This window comes from Canis lupus, chromosome 15, assembly GCF_011100685.1.
Source record: "Canis lupus familiaris isolate Mischka breed German Shepherd chromosome 15, alternate assembly UU_Cfam_GSD_1.0, whole genome shotgun sequence".
Classification (NCBI taxonomy): domain Eukaryota; kingdom Metazoa; phylum Chordata; class Mammalia; order Carnivora; family Canidae; genus Canis; species Canis lupus.
This window is the reverse complement of record NC_049236.1, coordinates 39511788-39531016: the sequence shown is the minus strand read 5'-3', so window position 1 is coordinate 39531016 and position 19229 is coordinate 39511788. Positions and strand designations below refer to the sequence as shown.

Genomic DNA, 19229 nt, shown 5'->3' with positions numbered 1-19229 from the left:
CCACTTAGCAAGGAGCCCGACATGGGGCTAGATCCCAGGATCTGAGTTGAAGGCAGATACTTAACTGTCTGAGCCATCCAGGCGCCCGTTCTTCATTACTTTTTGCGAGTCTCTGGTCCAGTCTTCCCTTATAGAGATTTTCGTCCACCCATCCTTCTATCCTCAACAGCTCCTTTCCCCGCCCTAACCCTGGTTGATTGTTCTCAGTAAATGCTTAGAATCTTTTTATATACTATATTCTCTATTTGTTAGGTAGAATATGTTACATGAGAGCAAGAATTCATTTGGTACATAGCTATCCCTAACTCCTAAAATACTTACTGTCTTACCTAGTAGATCTTCAAAAAACATACTTGTTTAATGACTGGGTGGATAAAGACAGCTTCAAAACAATGGACACAGCTAAAGATTGAATAGGCTGTCTAGAACAACAATGTCCAGTATAATTTCATGCTCATGGAAATGTTCTGTAATCTATAATGAGTTGGCTATTGAGCACTTGAAATGTGGCCAGTGGAACCAGGGAACTGGATTTGAATTTTACTTAGTATTTAATCAGTTTAAATTTTAATGACCACATGTTGCTAAATGACTGCTATTTGGATAGCACTGATATAGAAGACTGAACAAAGTGTATTCTAATAGAGGGGAGAGAGTAAAAACAAGTTTTAAAAGTACGGTAAAAACATTAAGATAACCATTAAGAAAGACAATAGGGAAAGAATGAAAGGAAAATAGAGTGGCAAAGTGTAGGTCTAGCAAAACACAGTTCAGTGTGCAGGGGATATCTTGGCCCATGGGAACAGGGAAAGAAGTCTAGGGGAAAGGAATTAAAGATTCTGAGGGGGGATCCCTGGATGGCTCAGTGGTTTGGTGCCTGCCTTTGGCCCAGGGCGCGATCCTGGAGACCCGGGATCGAGTCCCACATCGGGCTCCCGGTGCATGGAGCCTGCTTCTCCCTCTGCCTGTGTTTCTGCCTCTCTTTCTCTCTCTCTGTGACTATCAAAATAAAGAAGATGTGGTTTATGTATACAATGGAATATTACTCAGCTATTAGAAATGACAAATACCCACCATTTGCTTCAACGTGGATGGAACTGGAGGGTATTATGCTGAGTGAAGTAAGTCAGTCGGAGAAGGACAAACATTATATGTTCTCATTCATTTGGGGAATATAAATAATAGTGAAAGGGAAAATAAGGGAAGGGAGAAGAAATGTGTGGGAAATATCAGAAAGGGAGACAGAACGTAAAGACTGCTAACTCTGGGAAACGAACTAGGGGTGGTAGAAGGGGAGGAGGGCGGGGGGTGGGAGTGAATGGGTGACGGGCACTGGGTGTTATTCTGTATGTTAGTAAATTGAACACCAATAAAAAATAAATAAAAAAAAATAAATAAATCATAAAACGGGAAAAAAAAATCAAAATAAATAAATAAATTAGTTTAAAAAAAATTTTTTTTAAAACTTAAAAAAAAAAAAGATTCTGAGGTGTACTGATAGAATAAGAGGGCATCTAGTAGGAGTAACATATCTTTTTTTGACCCATGGTATTCAGGAGGGCACATACATAGACACACAAGAAGGACAGAGCCAGAAATTCTAGCATGTGTCTAAAGAGTTCTAGAAAGAGAACAAGATAAAAAGAAATAGAAAACATAAAGAAGTAATGAAATGTCTCAAATTTGAAGGAAGAAACAAGCCTTCAGATTGGTAAAGCCAACTTAAATGCAGAGCGAAGTGAGTGAAAACTCTTACCTGGACGTATTGGTGACATTTCATAATACTTATGAATATTAGGATAAAGAGAAAATACTTATGAATATTAGGATAAAGAGAAAAGTCTTAAAATTTTTTTAAGTTTTTGTCCTTTTGATGGAGGAAATTACACTAGATTTTGATAGAACAATGTGTGTTTAAATAATGTATGCTAATACTGTATATATAACCTTCGATGACCAAAGATAGTGAATAATCTTTAAACCATTAGGACTGGGGAGAAACCTTGATGAAAATATCCAACCAATTGAACAAAAGCCACAGGGCACCTGGGTGGGTCAGTCGGTTGAGTGTCTGCCTTTGGTTCAGGTCATGATCCCACACTCCTGGGATTAAGTTCTCACGTCGGGCTCCCTTGTTCAGGGGGAAGTCTGCTTCTCCCTCTGCCCCTTCCCCTGCTTATGTTCTCTCTCATTTGCTCTGTCTCTCAAATAAATAAATAAATAAAATCTTAAAAAATAATCTAATAAAAGGTAGAAAATTAAAAATGGAATAAAAAGGAAGCATCGTAAATAGAAAACATTAGAATACAGCACTGAAGCCATTATAGTAAATATGAATGATTTAAATTCACTTGTTAAAATAAAAAAATTTTTTAAAAAAATTCATTTGTTAAAAGACAGAGGTACTAAGATAGTGTTGGGGGAAAAATATCCAAGCATGTGTGGCAAGAAGATAGTCCTTCAAAATAAAATGACAAACACTGAAAATAGGTGATGGAAAAAGATATATACCAGACAAAGGTTAAGAAAAAGTAAATGAATATTAGCTAACATTAAATTTAAAACTAAAAGTAGAGAATGGGACAGAGAGGTGTTTTTTAGAGTTTGTTTTTTAGAGCATTTTTAGGTTTGTAGCAAAACTGAGGCAGAAGGTACAGAGATTTCCCATATACCTGCTGCCCCCACAGGTACATAGCCTCTCTCATTATAAACACCTTCTACCTGAGTGATACTTTTGTTAGAATTGATGAATTTACACTGACACATCATTATCACTCAAAGTCCATGTTAGAGTTATTCTTGGTGTTATACATTCTGTAACTTTAGACAAACATATAATGACATATATCCATCATTATGGTAACATACGGAGTAGTTTCACTGCCCCTACATTTCTTAATCTGTATCTTAAAGTTAGGTACATATTTTACCAATTGTGAACTGTATTTTAATACAGCAGCTAAAGGCAAAAGCAAATCACTGATCAGGCAAAGGTATGCATTTGCATGAAGATCATTTCAGTATGGAAATTCTGTTTGCATTTGTCTTTAAAGTTGTGTGAACTTCAAAAAAAATCACATCTAAATGAGTCCACTCTAATAAAGGCAAGATAATATCTTTTTATTATTTCATATGTCATCTCTCCCATTTGAAAACTAGAAGCCAATCTTTATTAGATGTATTACATTTTAAGAATATTTTTTGCTTACATCTTTAAAATGACACTTATTTGGTCTTTTCAGCAAAGCAGTTTAGGTAGTGATGACATGTTAGAAGAAAAGGCATATTCTAGATTTTTAAAAATATCTAAACTCAAAGTATTAGAACTCAGGCATCAAAATATCAAAACTCAGTATTATTTGAATTTAAATAACAGCTCTCATACATGTAAATTGTAGATAGACTTTTCAGAAACTTACTGGGATGATGGAAAAGTAGGTTGTGTTATTTAGGATATTAACACTGTACAAAATCCAAGATAATTTATTTTAACATTGTTTTCCACTGGCACTGGAAAGAGCATATTTTAAGCCAAAATAGGTATGCTTTGTTTTATATACTGTCTCATATTTTATTTTAATGTGTTTCCCAAAAGCAGTGTCATGAAGCAGATTGTTAATGTTTGATGATTGATGTTATTTTTCTTGTGATGTGGAAATTAATTGCTTTAGTGTATGAAGTATGTAATGTAACATATAGCCTAGTATACCACTCATATAGCTGGTAGGATAATGTATTATAAATATAAGTCAAACTAATACATCAGACATGATAAACCACTATTAACAATTTTATGTGCTGCTTAGAATTTACAAAGGTTTTGGGGGATGATTTGAATGGCCTTTCTCAAACAGCCGTTTAAGAAATGGCAAGATATATTGTTTTTTTTTCCCTCCTTGAAGCAGATTTATTTAACAAGAAAAAGCATTGAACATAATCTTATTGGTAGCTATTTCAAAATTAGTTGTAGGTATTTGTTGCTGTGATAATGTAATGGCAGCTTACCTAGCATATTTCTTCATTTCTTCCTGCTCTTTTATTCTTCCTGCTCGTTTATTCTGAGTTATATTTGCAGTTGCTCTGGATGTGATTAAATAAAGTCCATCATAAAGGAATAAGTAATTTCATACCTTTTTTGCTGCTTATTGTACTTTTTTGGGACATTCTTATCATACACTTTTTTGGGACATTCTTAAATGGCAATTACCAGTTTTTAAATAATCACTTTAAACTAGAGAAACTTCAAATCATTTTTCAGAAAATTACAATAATTAACTACGGTTTATTTCTTGCTCCAGTGAAATATGGCTGATTAGGTAAATATTAATAAGACTACTAAGGGCAGCCTGGATGGCTCAGCAGTTTAGTGCCGCCTTCAGCCCAGGGCCTGATCCTAGAGACCCGGGATAGAGTCCCATGTCAGGCTCCCTGCATGGAGCCTGCTTCTCCCTCTGTCTGTGTCTCTGCCTCTCTCTCTCTCTCTGTGTGCCTCTCATGAATAAATAAATAAAATCTAAAAAAAAAAAAAAAAGACTACGAATAAGAGAAAAAGGAAATGTTTGTTGGAGAGTATATATATGTGTGTGTATGGTGTATGTATATATACCATGCCATGCATTGTTATTTACTTTAAATAGTACTGTTCTGGCTCACATTTTTCCAGCCCAATACAGGTGGGCCTGGCATACTCCCATCTGGAGCAATAGCTATTATGGCAAAGGTTCTCAACCAAAAGGATTGTGGGGAGGGCCTACCTCTGAGTAGATTGTATCCGAATGATATGGGAAAGGGGCACTGTCTGTTTGAAGTCTGGGATAAGCAACTCTGTCATTCACACTCCTAGAATCGTTGCTGTAATGGTTCCTAAATGGTAATGTGGGAAGATTTTTTGATTATGAAACCTAGTGAATGGCGTAAAACCCAAGTACTGAAGAGTCTGTATCACCAAAGAAAAATGAATAGAAATCTTTTATTGGAGTAAACAATAGAGTCTATATTTAAAGTCAAATATTTACCAATACCTACTGTGGAACTATTAATGGTGAATATCTGAGTAATGCTTGCCAATGTATAAAGTTCTTTTACATTAAATATTAACTAATTTAATTCTTGCCAGACCCTTTGAGATAATTAAGGCAAGTATTCTTATCACCTCCATTTTGCAAATGAAGAAATTTAAGTTTAGACATGTCAAGTGACTTCTTCAAGTTGAAAGAGCCTGTGCTAGGGAAAAAAAATGTTACTGTACAATGCTCAGATGCACATTTCATCTGAGTCGCATGGATTTGTTCATCAAAATTTGTCCTAAAAACGTGAAAAAAAAAGTTCTTTTAAAGCAAAAGGAAATACGCCTTTCTATTGTAATAGACTCCAGTCACCCCCATCATTTACAGATTCTCTCTTCCCATCTCTTTCCATCCCTCTCATCTTTACTTTCTTCCTCCTGCCCCTTCCCATTTCCTTCTTTTTCATCTCTTCCTTTTCTTTTCCTCCTTGTCCTCCCTACTTTTCCATCCTCTCTTTATCTCCCCTTATTCCATACATGCTTCTTTCTCTCTTCCCATCCTTCCTCCTCTCTCCATCTCTCTTCCCCCTCCTCCTCCACCTCATTCCTTCTTTCCCTCTCCTTGTATGTCTTCCTCTTCCCTTCTCTCCCTCTCCTTCCCATTTCTCTCCTCATTCCATCTCCCCATCATTGAAATAAATGAGTTTCAGAATTATGTAGTCAGTGAGTATCCCGTGAATAGGGGGATGTATGCTATTAAATGGAATTAAATCCTGGGTCCTCTATTATCCTAACTACAGTCAATGTAACTTCAGCTCTTATTTTTAGTTTATATTAGCATTCTGCATCAAATTTCATTTTTATTTATTTATAAAGATTTTATTTATTCATGAGAGACACACAGAGAGAGAGGCAGAGACACAGGTGAAGGAGAAGCAGGCTCCATGCAGGGAGCCTGACGTGGGACTCGATCCCCGGTCTCCAGGATCACACCCTGGTCTGAAGGCAGCGCTAAACCGCTGAGCCAGCCACACTGCCCTCAAATTTCATTTAAAAGAAGTTTTATTCCTTTACAGTTTGAGAATGAAAGTTCTCAAGTTTTGAGTATGTTATAAATTACTAATAATGTAGTATACTAGAGGTGTTACTAGTTTTTTGTGGTTTAAAGAGTGGAGAACTCAGCTTTCCCATGGTTTCTACTGTTTTAGGTTTCTCATACAGTCAGTACCAGGCTGAATGCTATGCTAGTCTGAACCGGTACAACAGGTTTCATAGTTTCAGTTTTTTGCTAGTATACTACTAAAAACACAATCGATACAAGACAATATTGTAAAAAAGTAGTTTCTGATTTGAGACCACTGTAAAATGAAGCCAAGAACACACCAAAACTCAACTTGATGACGCTTAACCATGTAGATAGAACTATCCCATTTTTATATATACAGAATAGGGATAAAATTGATAGAATCATCATGGAGGGTAATTTGGCAGCATGAATAAAAGCTTTAAAAAAAGTTTCTCTTCTTTGACTTTAGCTATCCCCTTCTTGGAATCTTTTTAAGGGGAAAAATTACGTTGAACAGATACTGTTCTTTAGTCCACTCAGTATTTGATTTGGCAAACTGCCGTTCTCCCATTTCATGTTATTTGGTGGACCTGACAATCCTGTGACCCTATCACAAAAGTGGGAATACGACACAGCTTGACCAATCAAAGTACTTCAGCCTTTGGGACATGATGAGTGTATTGATGAGTGTACATGTATTGACTGTGACGTAAGTGTTGAGTCTTTTTCATGATTTGATAAGGACACTGAGAGAGAAAGGGCCACAAACTGTAAAACTTATTTTGGGGGCGTTACCAGTAGCCACCTTTGCCATGATATAACTGGTCCAACACAAAGGAAAAGTAAAGTGGACTTGAGAAAGAGAGTCAGATTCCCAAAATGACAGTTCTGAGGACAGCTTATGAATCCCAGTATCCAGCCATGATTGAAGCACCATCACTCAGCTCCCTGTTAGAGTCAAATATACTTCTTTTTATTAAAAAATTTATTATTATTATTATTATTGAAGTATAGTTGACACACAATGTTACATTATTTTTAGGTACATTTTCTTTTTTAAAAGCAAATTTAGAGTTGGACTTCTGTTCTCTTGCAACTTAAAGCGTTTTTATATATATATATATAAATAAATCATATATATGTCATATATATATAAATAAATCATATATATCATATATATATATGATCCAAAAAGTAAGAAAATACATTGATGGGTAAAGATATTCCCTGCCTTGTTTTTATAGTTGTTTTTTAATAAAAGCATTTTTGAGATATAATTCACATACTGTACCATTCACCCAATTAAAGTATATTTTCTTCAGTGACCCTTGGGGTGTCTCAGTTAGTTAAGTGTCTGCCTTTGGCTCGAGTCATGATCCTCAGGGTCCCCGGATCCAGCCCTACGGGCTCCCTGCTCAGTGGGAAGTCTACTTCTCCCTCTCCTTTCCCCTGCTTATGCTGTCTCTCTCTCTCTCTCATTCTCTTTCTCAAATAAATAAAATCTTTTTTTAAAAGTGAACATTTTCTTTACCCTAAAGAACCCCCATTCTTTCTCTAGCCCTAGGCAACCACTAATTTACTTTTTGTCTCTGTAGATCTGCCTATCCTCGACATTTCAATAAGGGAAATCATGCAGATTATGGTTTTTTGTGACTAATTTCTTTCACTTGATATTTTCAAAGTTTATTAGTGTTGCATATATTAATATTCCATACAAATACGGCCAAATAATATTTATTATATGAGACATACTACATTTTGTTTATCCGTCCATTGCTTGATGGACATTTGTATTGTTTCTACTTTTTGGCTGTTACAAATTATACTGCTGTAAACATGTGTATAAGTTTTTGTTTCTCTTGGGTACTATCTTAAGAATAGAATTATTGGGACATATGGGAACTATTTTTAATCATTTGAGAAACTGCCAGACTGGTTTCCAAAATGGCTACACCATTTTACATATTTACCACTAGCAGTGTTTGAGAGCTCCAACTTGTTTATCAATGCTCATTAATATATGATTTTCAATTATAGGCATCTTGTGGGTATCAAGTGGTTTATCATTATAGTTTTGGGTTTTTACTTATTTATTTCATCATGAGAAGTGTATTCTTTAAACCCTATCACCTATCTCACCCATCTCCCCACCCACCTCACCTCTGGTAACCATCTGTTTGTTCTCTATAGTTAAGAGTCTGTGTCTTGGCTTGTCTTTCTCTTTTTTTCTTTGCTTATTTGTTTTGTATCTTAAATTCCACAGTAGTGTGAAATCATATGGTATTTTGTCTTTCTCTGACTGACATTCTGCTTAGCATTAAATCATCTAGCTCTATCCATGTTGTTGCAAATGGCAAGATTTCATTCTTCTTTATGGGCTGATAATCCATTCTGCATATAGACCATATCTTCTTTATCCATTTATCTGTCGGTGAATACTCAGGCTGCTTCCATAGTTTGGCTCTCGTAAATAATGCTTCAAGAAACATTGAGTTACTGTTTTTGTATTTTGGGAGGGCGGGGTAAATACCTAGTGGTGTGATTACAGGGTCATAGGATAGTTCTATTTTTAACTTTTTGAGGCACTTCATAGTGTTTTCCACAGTGGCTGCACCAGTTTGCATTCCCACCAACAGTGTACAAGTGTTTCTTTTTCTACACTTCCTTGTCAACACTTAGTGTTTCTTGTAGGTTACATTTTACCCATTCTGACAGGTATAAGGTGATATCAGGGAAACTGATGAAAACTACAATGAGATAATGATGAGTGATGTTGAATATCTTTTCATATGTTGTTGGCCATCTGGATGTCTTCTTTGGAGAAATGTCTGTTAATGTCTTCTGTCCAGTTTTTAATTGGATTATTTAGGTTTTGGGTGTTGAGTTATATCAGTTCTTTATATATTTTGGGTACTAACCCTTTATCGAATGTGTCATTTTCAAATATCTTCTCCTGGAGTGCCTCGGTGGTGCAATCACCTAAGTGTCCAACTCTTGGTTTCAGCTCAGGTCATGATCTCAGTGTTATGAGATCAGCCCTATGTCTGGCTCCAAGCTTAGTGCAGAGTCTGTTTGAGACTCTTCTCCCCCTCCTCCCCTCGTTCCTCCCACTCATGTTCTCTCTCAAATCAATCTTCTCCCATTCCATAGGTTGCCTTTTCGTTTTCTTGATTGTGTCCTGTACTGCGCAGAAACTTATTTTGATGTAGTCCCAATAGTTTATTTTTTGCTTTTGTCTAGAAAAACATTGCTATGGGTGATGTCAAGGAGACTACTGAAAAGGTGTAGTTTTCTGAGCATAAGCTTTATGGGGTTTTTTTTGCTAAACTTATTTCTAAGTATTTTTTGATGACATTTTAAATAGAGTTGTTTTCTTAATTTCAATTTTGATTGTTTATTACAAGTGCTTAGAATAACAGTTGATTTTTGCATATTGACCTTGTATCCTGTAACCTTGCTAAAATCATTTGTTAGTTCTAAGAATTTTTAGTGGATTCTTTAGTGTTTTTTTTTTTTTTTATACAAGATCATGTCATCTGTGAATAGAGATAGTTTTATTTCATCCTTTCTAATCTAGATTCCTTTTACTTTGACTAATTGCATTGGCTAGAGAACCTCTAGGACAATGTTGAGTAAAAATGGTGAGAACAAATATCTTTGTCTTATTCCTGATCTTAGTGGGAAAACATTCAGTTTCTTACCGTTAAGTATGGCATGAACTATGTTTTTTTTTTGTAGATGCCCTTTATCAAATTGAGGAAGTTTCCTTCTATTCCTAGTCAGCAGAGTGTTTTTATCATGGGAAAGGGTTGGTTTTGTCAAATGTTTTTTTCTGCATCTGTTGAGATAATCACATGGCTTTTATTTTACTGTATTGATGTGACATATTACTTTAACTGAGTTTTGAATATTAAATCAATCTTGCATTCTAGGATAAATCACACTTGGCCATGGTACATAATTATTTATATATACTGCTGGGTTCAGTTTGCTAATAATTTATTGAGGATTTTTATGTTCATATTTATAAGCACATTGATTTTAGTTTTCTTATGGTTTCTCTGACTTCATAAAAGGAATTGAGAAATGCTCCTCCTCAATTTTTAGAAAAGTGTGTAAAGATTTGTAATTAATTATTATTTAAATATTTGATGTAATTCACCATTGTAGCCATCGGGGCCTGGACTTTTCTTTGTGGTTAGTTTTTTTTGATTCTTGATTCAACCTCTTTACCTACTATATGTGTATTTGCATTGTGCATTTCTTCTTGAGTCCATTTTGGTAGTTTGTGTTTTGGAGAATTACTCTATTTCATTTTAAGTTATCTAATTTGTTGGCATACAATTGTTCATACTATCCCTTTTAATCATTTTTATTTCTGTAAGATTGATAGTAATGTCACCTTTTTAATTTCTGATTCTAGTAATTTCATTTTTTTGTCAGTTTAACTAAACTTTTGTTGATTTTGTTAATCATTTTAGTGAACAAGCTTTTGGTTTTATAGATTTTATTATTTTTCTATTTAATAATACTGTCTACATACTAATAGAGATATTTTTTAAGATTAGTTTTTCACAATAGAACTTAATATTTATCATGTACTTTACAATACTATCTGAGCATTTTATTTGTTTGATTAGATTCTCAGATGCTTAACACTGGAAATGATTTGAAAAAAAAAGTCACAAGTGATTCAATGCTGCTTACCAGTGAAAAGTATGATATGAAGAAACAACACAGTGTTACTCAAGCCACGCAGACGAGTCCAGAGGTTCCTTGGCCTTCTCATTCAGTTAACTTCCCTGAGTGCTCCTTTGATTTTACTAGAGAACAGGTAATGGGAAAACTAATTTGTTCGCATTCAGTTTTGGCAATTAAAAAATATATATATTAGATATTAAAAAGTTAAAACATTTATTTACTTATTTAAATAATGTTTATTGAGTGCTTGTTAACACCCAGGGACTGTGTTAGATGCTATGGAAGTACTGTTGAGCAAGATTGGAACATTCACAGTCTTCACAGAGGTTGTAGTCTAGTGGGAAGGTAGAGGAGTAAATGTGGGAGAGTACTAGTTCTTGGAATCTGAAAAAGATTCCTGGAGGATATATTCATTTTGTGGTCTTATTTTAAATTTTGCATAAGGATTATATTTCAGAACATTGGAAAAACATTTTTAAACAATTTTAATGCATTCTAACTTTCTGCAGTGCTATCAATATATTTAAAAAAATTTTTCTTCTCAGGTTCTTTTCCAAAATTTTTCAAAAACAATTATTTTAGTTTATATACCTTTTTTTTTTACTTAACATGGTTCAACAAATATTTTTCCATATTACTACATATGCTTCATATTTATTGTTAATGGCAGAGTAACATGGATGTGAATGTACTGTCATTTCTAATCCTCCTTAATATTTGCTAACACTTGAGTTGCTTCCTCAGTAACAATATTATATATTATATTCTTATAACATCCAGCAGAATTTTAATTCTCTATGATAGAACCAAAGAGTGAGTGAGTTCATTTGTTCACCAGAATATTTTGGATGTCAACCTTGAGCTAAGAATATAAAATTTAACAGTATATTACCCTTATTAAGAAATTCAAAGTCTAGTGGGAAGGTTGGGGGTGTATAACTGATGGTTGTAATGTAACTGTGTCAGGTACTGTGCTGGAGATTGGAGAAATGCAGGCAAATACCCAACCTGGCCCATAAAGCAGGAATTCTTAAGCTGGGACTAAAAGAAATCTGAGAACTCTTTGAAATTAAATGTATATATGTTAATATATCTATATAAATGTATTTTAGTGGGGGAAAAGTTCTTAGTTTTATCATTAAATCTTCATAGTTAGAGGTTAGGGAATAGTTCCAAGAGGATAATGTACTTGAGCTGAGTCTTAATGTGGGGAGGGAGACCTATTGGCCATCTAGATGAAAATGTTTAAGGACATATTCAGAATATAGATCCGTAGCTCAAGACAGAGGTATGTGCTGGATCAAGTTATGTGATAGAGCTGTAGGAGTAGATGTATGACTCAAGTGATAAGATGACCAATTATGGAATCTAACAGTGTGGTAAAATTTAAGGGTTTGTTTTAAACAGCAGAAGGAAAGAAGAAAAGTCTGTGGGTGGAAAGAGATCAACATGAAAGAGCGGAGGCATAAAAGGCAAAGAGAGAAGCTTAGGAAGGAGGAGCAAGGTCAGCAATGTGTAAAACCACAGAGAGGTCCAGAGAAACTGGAATTAAGCAAAATCACTATTAGATTTGGAAATTAGGAGTGAATTCGTGTTTTAAATTGCTGGATTGTATACATTTTAAAGTGCTTCTCAAAGCAATTTCAGCTGAAGTGCACTCTCACCAGCTTTGGGTGGTTTTACTATCCCAAAAGTGTTACACCTTTAAATGGTATATGGATAATCTGTATTTTCTGAAAATGACTAAAGTCTCTTATTTTCCATATTTATCATTTCAGCTCATGGAAGAAAATGAATCTCTTAAACAGGAATTGGCCAAAGCTAAAATGGCTCTTGCAGAGGCTCATTTGGAAAAAGATGCTCTTCTTCATCATATAAAGAAGATGACAGTTGAATAGCAGGAGTGGCAGTCAGATTCAAATTACAGCTCTGGAGTAGGGAGGTTATATTTGTAATGTTATGTTACTAGTTAGTGGGAGACTTTTCTTTTCACAAAAAGATAATAAAATAAAATAGAATGTGATGAAGTGGTGACTGTTCCAAAACCAGTTTAGAAAGTATTAGGTACGGCATTACAATCTTTTGGTTGTTTTGTGTTTGGGGTTTAACCCTCTTTAAACTTTAAACTGGTATAATAGAGGGAAGTCAACACATACTGTAAAATAATTACATGCCTAATGGAAAAAAGATGTCATTTTCCTAATTTTGATATCACATTATAGGCACCTTTTAAAAAGAAAAATGGAAATCTGTTGTGTTCCCACAGATTGCTGATTTTATTTACCACTATTTGTTAATAATTTACTATTATTTATGAAGATTCAAATGCTTTTAGGGCTATTGTAATTTCAAAGGATGCTTACATTTTAAATGTTATTAGAATTATGTACTTAAATCTATAATTATTTAATTACTGTGGAAAAGTCCAATCAAGTTATTAAAGTCCAATCAACCCACTAAATATAGTGAGCACGTTCAAAAGTTCAAAAATCATCACCCTATTGAACTTCTAAAACTTGAAAATGTAAAAAAGAAATCATTTAAAATGATGAATAAACTGTATAAGTTAAAGGTATAATTTTCAACTGAAAGGATCATACAAATGTAAAAATAAAAAGCACAAACTGTAAAAAAAGCAAAACATTACAGTATATGGCCAGCTGATTTAAAAAGCATTACTTGTACATTCCTTTAAACAGTTACTGTTAGAAGTAAAGAGTAATTTAACTATCCTAAATTTGGCAGCATTTGTAACTATAAGAATTTTAATTGATACTATTTATATTATTTCTTTACCTTTATCTTTTCTCTGTTTAAGGAGGGGAATGTTTTCAGAGAATTTTCTTTTCATATATGTAAAATACTTTCATACCATTCTTGTAGTATCATTAGGTAGACGTTTGCACATATTGTATTTATAAAGCTAGTTTTGATTAAAGGTGTATGTGACATAAATACTATCTTCTATAATAAGAATAATTGGTAAATTTTGATTCTATTTTCTAGGGATCGTTAAGGTTGAAACCATCACGAGGGAGAAAATCATGTGTTATGAAATAAGTTTATGGGTGTGTAAGAAACAGACATTTTTAAAGATTTAAAATATATTTCTGATAGAATTAAACTAAGTGGGGTCTATTTTAAAATTAACATTCTTAAACATAAATATATCTAAGCTATAACATGAAACAGCTCAGACTACTCTTTCTTTAAGATACTTGAAGATTTTAAACAACCTTATGACACTTTATGGTGCTTTGCTTGTTTGGCATGACTTATATAGCCATCCTGTATCTGAATACTTGGATGAAAATACATGTTTCATTTATATTAAGTGTTGGAGTGATTTAGATTTCACTGAAAACAATACTGGCCTTCCTCCTCCTCCACCTCCTCCTCCTCCTCCTCTTTCTTCTTCTTCTTCTGTAATATCCATTTTTATTCACATTATTTTAAAAATACAAACTCTGTTTTGGGAGCTGAGGATACAGCAAAGAACAAATTAAATCGTTAATTTTTTACCTCAGAGTATTTTAAAAATCACGTTAAACAATGTTAATCTAAAACTATATCAAAAAAAAAAAAACTGTATCATAGTCTTAGATTAAAAGGAAAGGTCTAGTTAAACACTTAAAACATATAGCTTATATCCGTAGCGTAGAGTACTTTTGATTTGTAGGAATGTATTCAACAAAGCAGTCTCATAGTAAAGCAAGATTGACGGGACATTAATGTCTTCAGAGCTGGCAGTTTCTCAGGATTGACCGATTTGCTCCATAGAATTTTTAATTTATGGTGTAATCGTTTAGTGTTACAGAAGCTGAATGTTTTCCTTACTCCTTTTCAGTTTACTTGGCCTTCTCAAAAAAAGTATATAAACAGTAGAAATGATGATTAACATGAGTCTGAGCATTCTTGTATGGTTTGTTGGATTTTTAAAAATTTATACTGAGTACTATTTTTATAGAGATTTAAAATTCATAAAGCACTTTGAAAAACATCTCTTGTAAGTTCTCACAACAAATCTGGGAGGTAGGTATTATTCTCATTTTAGAAGTTAAAAAAAAACATAAGGCTTAAAAAGAACAAACGATTTGAAATCACAATTAATGACCTGACCTTTTGATTAAGATCCCAGTTACGTTTTTGTTTGTTTTTTACCTATGTCATTAATTTACAGGTTTTGCCAGAGGTGGGGAGAGGAATCTCTTATTTTATCTGTTTTTCTTTTAAAGATAAATATATTTTTAATTGGGGGGATATGTGTATATTTTTCAAACTACTTAAAAGATAGTAGAGGGATTATGGTTTATGTTAACCCCAACCTTTTTCACAGTGTGAAAAATACAGGAATAAACCTATGATAAACTTAGAGTTATTTAATGACCATAAATTAGGAAAAAAAGTTGCCATATTTTTATTTATTTCTTTTGTAAATCTTTAGCAGAGGTGTTAGGGATCAGGGAAGGAAAATCATTTCCTTAAGATAAAACATATCATGTTTTGCCTTTTAATTTTATGTATGTCAGAAACATTTTCTTGGTATCTTGTATTTATTTTCCTTTTCTCATTTTGTCCTGGAATTTCAAAAGACCACCATGTGCCATTAGTTGTGATGAAGTGTTGTTTTTATTTAAGCCCTGTAAGAATGGCTGTGTGCAATTGCATGAAATATATGTGGAAAATTTAACCAGAAACTCCTTTCTGGATTTTTATTGTAGTTCTTGGCTTTGTCATCATAGGAATTCCACTTCAACAAGTTTGTATTAGCCTGCACTCTAATCAAGGCATTTCCTATTTCAATGCATGGCACCATCACCATCCTGGCTTCCAAACTGGTAGCCTAGAACCACTCTTAGACATTTTCCATTCCCTGACTTACCCCCACCCTCTACCCCTGCCGCTCACCCTGTCAGTTCTTCACCAGATTCTATCACTGCTCAAGTGTGTGTGTCTCTGCTTCTCACCGCTTCTCACCACCTCCCTGGCTACAATCAGCACCTTTTGCCTGCTTCATTGCAGTTGCCTCCTGACCACTCTTCCTGCAGCTACTCTGGCCCTCCTCCAGTCCACTCCACTGCAGGCAGGATTCTCTTTTGAAGTGCAGTTGTAATTGAGGCAGTCCCCCACCCGTTCTCAACCCTCGCATGAAATACTTGGATGACTTTTTCTTGCTCTTTAAGATGAAAACAAAAATATTTATGTGACCTCTATATTAGAGCCGCTATTTACTTTTTAGTATAGTTCTGAGCATTGAAAGAATTAACATCTCAAAACATTAGAACAGTGGCTGGCACGTAATTTGAAAAACTCATGGTAGCGGTTAGTTGTTACCTATAGCTGCTTAGCCTCATCGTTTCAGTTCCTGGTACCTCATTGGTCTTGAAGTATATGGAGTGAGACTTAAAGTGCTGCTTCTACCAGAGGAACCTTTGTTCCTGTTCCTTTGGCTTGAAATACCTTCCCCCTGTTCGTTGCCGAGTGGAATTATTTGTCTTTCAGATCTCAGTTTATTCATCACTTCCTCAGGGAAGCGTTCCTTAATTTGGGTCATGCAGTAAGACCCACTGTTGTATATTATCACATGAATGCATACCTCTACTTAGCATTGAACATCTTTGTAATTTTACATCTTTGTAATTTGATCAATATTCACTTGATCAATGTAGACACTCCAGACTGTAAACTTCATGGGGACCAGGAACTATGTTTTTGTTGTCAGTGTTCAACTTTGTATTCCTTATGCCTCATACAGTGGTTGGTATGTAGCAGGTGTTCAATAAACCCATTGAAAGAATAAAATGAGTGCTCAGATGAGGTATTGAGGATGATTTTTAGGTATTACATTTTCCCCCTCAGTTGGATTGAGAGGAGATGGAACATAGGCAGAAAATAGGTGGTGGTAGTTATTTAAAGGGCCTCACTTGGGATGCCTGGTTGGCCCAGTGGTTTAGTCCCTTCGGCTAAGGGCGTGACCTGGAGTCCTGGATCGAGTCCCAGTGTTGGACTCCCTGCATGGAGCCTGCTTCTCCCTCTGCCTGTGTCTCTGCCTCTCTTTCTGTGTGTTTCTTACGAACAAATAAATAAAATCTTTAAAAAAAAAGCAACAAACCACTCTGGAAGTCCATAGGAAAAGATAAAGCTGGGGAATGGAGAAATTTGCCATGCTGTTTTCTTCAGAATTTTTTAATATCTGGACTTGTCATTGATTTATCTCAAACCATCAAAAAACAGAAAAATAGCACATCATTTCATAAAACTGCTGCCGTGCCAAAATGTCATCTGGCTTTGATTGTAGCGTATGGTGTTGTGGCTGTCAAGATCTGACAGGCCCATCGGCTAAACAAAATGGAAAGAAGAAGGTCAGAGTAGTGGCTGAAATGGTTTTCGGTTTTGACAAATTGACTAATACCCAGGATCATTTGTGCCTAATTCCTTAATGTACAAACAGTTTCGTTTCAGCTTGTGCCTAGAGATGCTAAGGAAAGTAAATTTTGAGCTACACTACAGTTTACTTTTAGAAAATACAAAATATTAAAAGCTGGAATTACACAGCTTTTACACAGATACAGAAATACTAAAGTAATAATGTTTTTAAAACACTCATTTCTTCATTAAATTGTAATGATAATTTTTTTAACTTTTTGCTGCCTTTTTTGAGAAGCACAAAAATTAAGGTAACAGGAAGCAAATATGTAAGCATAGTTTTATCAATCATTAGATATCTAAGGAATTGTAGTATAGTGGAGGGAAATTCATGTTACTGTTACAGTATTGAAATTTAGCATATGTGTTGCTAACACTATTGTATAGTTGTATCAGGTTTGAGAATTTGAAACAGAACTTTTAAGAAATATGAAATCAACTTAGTGTCTTTTTTTCTATTTGTATAATAAAACGTGATAGTTTTTTTGATCTTAGAAGCCAATGTATCACTAAATCACCAAGAAGAGTAAACTGGATTTTAAAAGATTCTGAAACCATTTAAACAAAAAGGCAGTACCATGTAACTTATCAGATTTTATTTATAATTTGCTTGTGTCATCAATCAAAAGTTAATTCATTCTTTATAAGTTATACTAAACTGAATGGTAAGTAAAATTTCTCATTCTTAATTCTTTACTATTGATGTGAAAAAATATTTGCTCATTTATTGAAGAAATATTGAGCATTATGGAGATTAGGAGAGTACAGTGAGGTGATTTAGTCTATCTTGCAGCCATTTAGCAGAATGGTTTTGGCTGATAAGACAAAAAACTCAAATACTAAATCAAGTGTCATAAGAATAAATGAGAATGAAAAAAAAAGAGAATGAAAAATAGATACGTGAAAGCTTAAATAAGTAGAGACCGGAAGTATCTCTAAAGGATATGAGTGAAATAAGCTTATAGGGGTAGGATCAAAACCCATCCTTAAATATTTAATCAATATTTAAAATCACTCCAATTAGATATACTGTATAATCAGAGCAGGAACTTTTGAAAGTAATCATAGTAAACAAATACATGTAAGGAAATATGTTGGACAGTATTCCAATAATAAAGGACTTGAGGGATCCCTGGGTGGCTCAGCGGTTTAGCGCCTGCCTTTGGCCCAGGGCGTGATCCTGGAGTCCTGGGATCAAGTCCCGCATCAGGTTCCCTGCATGGAGCCTGCTTCTCCCTCTGCCTGTGTCTCTGCCTCTCTCTCTCTCTCTCTCTCTCTCTCTCTCTCTCTGTCTCTCTCTGTCTCTCATGAATAAATAAATAAAATCTTTTAAAAAAAATAAAAAATAAAGGACTTGAAAGGGGCAGCCTGGATGGTTCAGCGATTTAGCACCGCCTTCAGCCCAGGGCCTGATCCTGGAGACCTGGGATTGAGTCCCACGTCGGGCTCCCTGCATGGAGCCTGCTTCTCCCTCTGCCTGTGTTGTGTCTCTGCCTCTCTCCCTCTGTGTCTCTCATGAATAAATAAATAAAATCTTTAAAGATTTAAATAAAAATGAAAAATTAAAATATTTTATAAAATATTTTATAAAAAAATAAAAAAATTTTAAATAAAAAATAATAAAGGACTTGAAAAAGACATGGTAAAGAATTCACTTGAATTAAAATCCAAGGAAAAAATTGATACAGAAATTCTTAAATTTAATGAGTAAAAATTGGCACATGCTGAAATTCAATTCTTCAGTAAACGATATGCCCATAATGGATAAGATTCTAATTTCTACATGCAAAGTGAGGACATTCACTGCTATTGGAGCCGTTTTATCGGTATAGCAATAATTCAGCATCATAGCATCCTATCCAAATTTAATATATCTGCTTCATAATACTTACTAGCAACATTAGCACAGGTATGAAACCGTTTGCTGGTTTCTTCACTGTGGTAATTGTTACTTTCTTCACCCCTTGCTGTTGAAGAAGAGATTTTCTTCAACTAAAACAGAATTATGGAGGTAAAAGAGTCTGAAGAGGG

The 19229-nt window shown here is 34.4% G+C and overlaps 1 protein-coding gene across 2 annotated transcripts in view; it reads left to right on the top strand.

Moving 5' to 3' along the window:
* The window catches only part of UHRF1BP1L (UHRF1 binding protein 1 like), a 97778-nt gene extending 82309 nt beyond the window's left edge, over window positions 1–15469 (top strand). For both annotated transcript variants that reach the window (XM_038558773.1, XM_038558774.1), the window contains 2 exons: window positions 10712–10905; window positions 12551–15469. In XM_038558773.1, coding sequence (XP_038414701.1) covers window positions 10712–10905; window positions 12551–12670 — 314 coding nt within the window. In that variant the 3' untranslated portion in view covers window positions 12671–15469. The remainder of the gene's footprint in view (window positions 1–10711; window positions 10906–12550) is intronic.
* Window positions 15470–19229: the final 3760 nt, after the last annotated feature.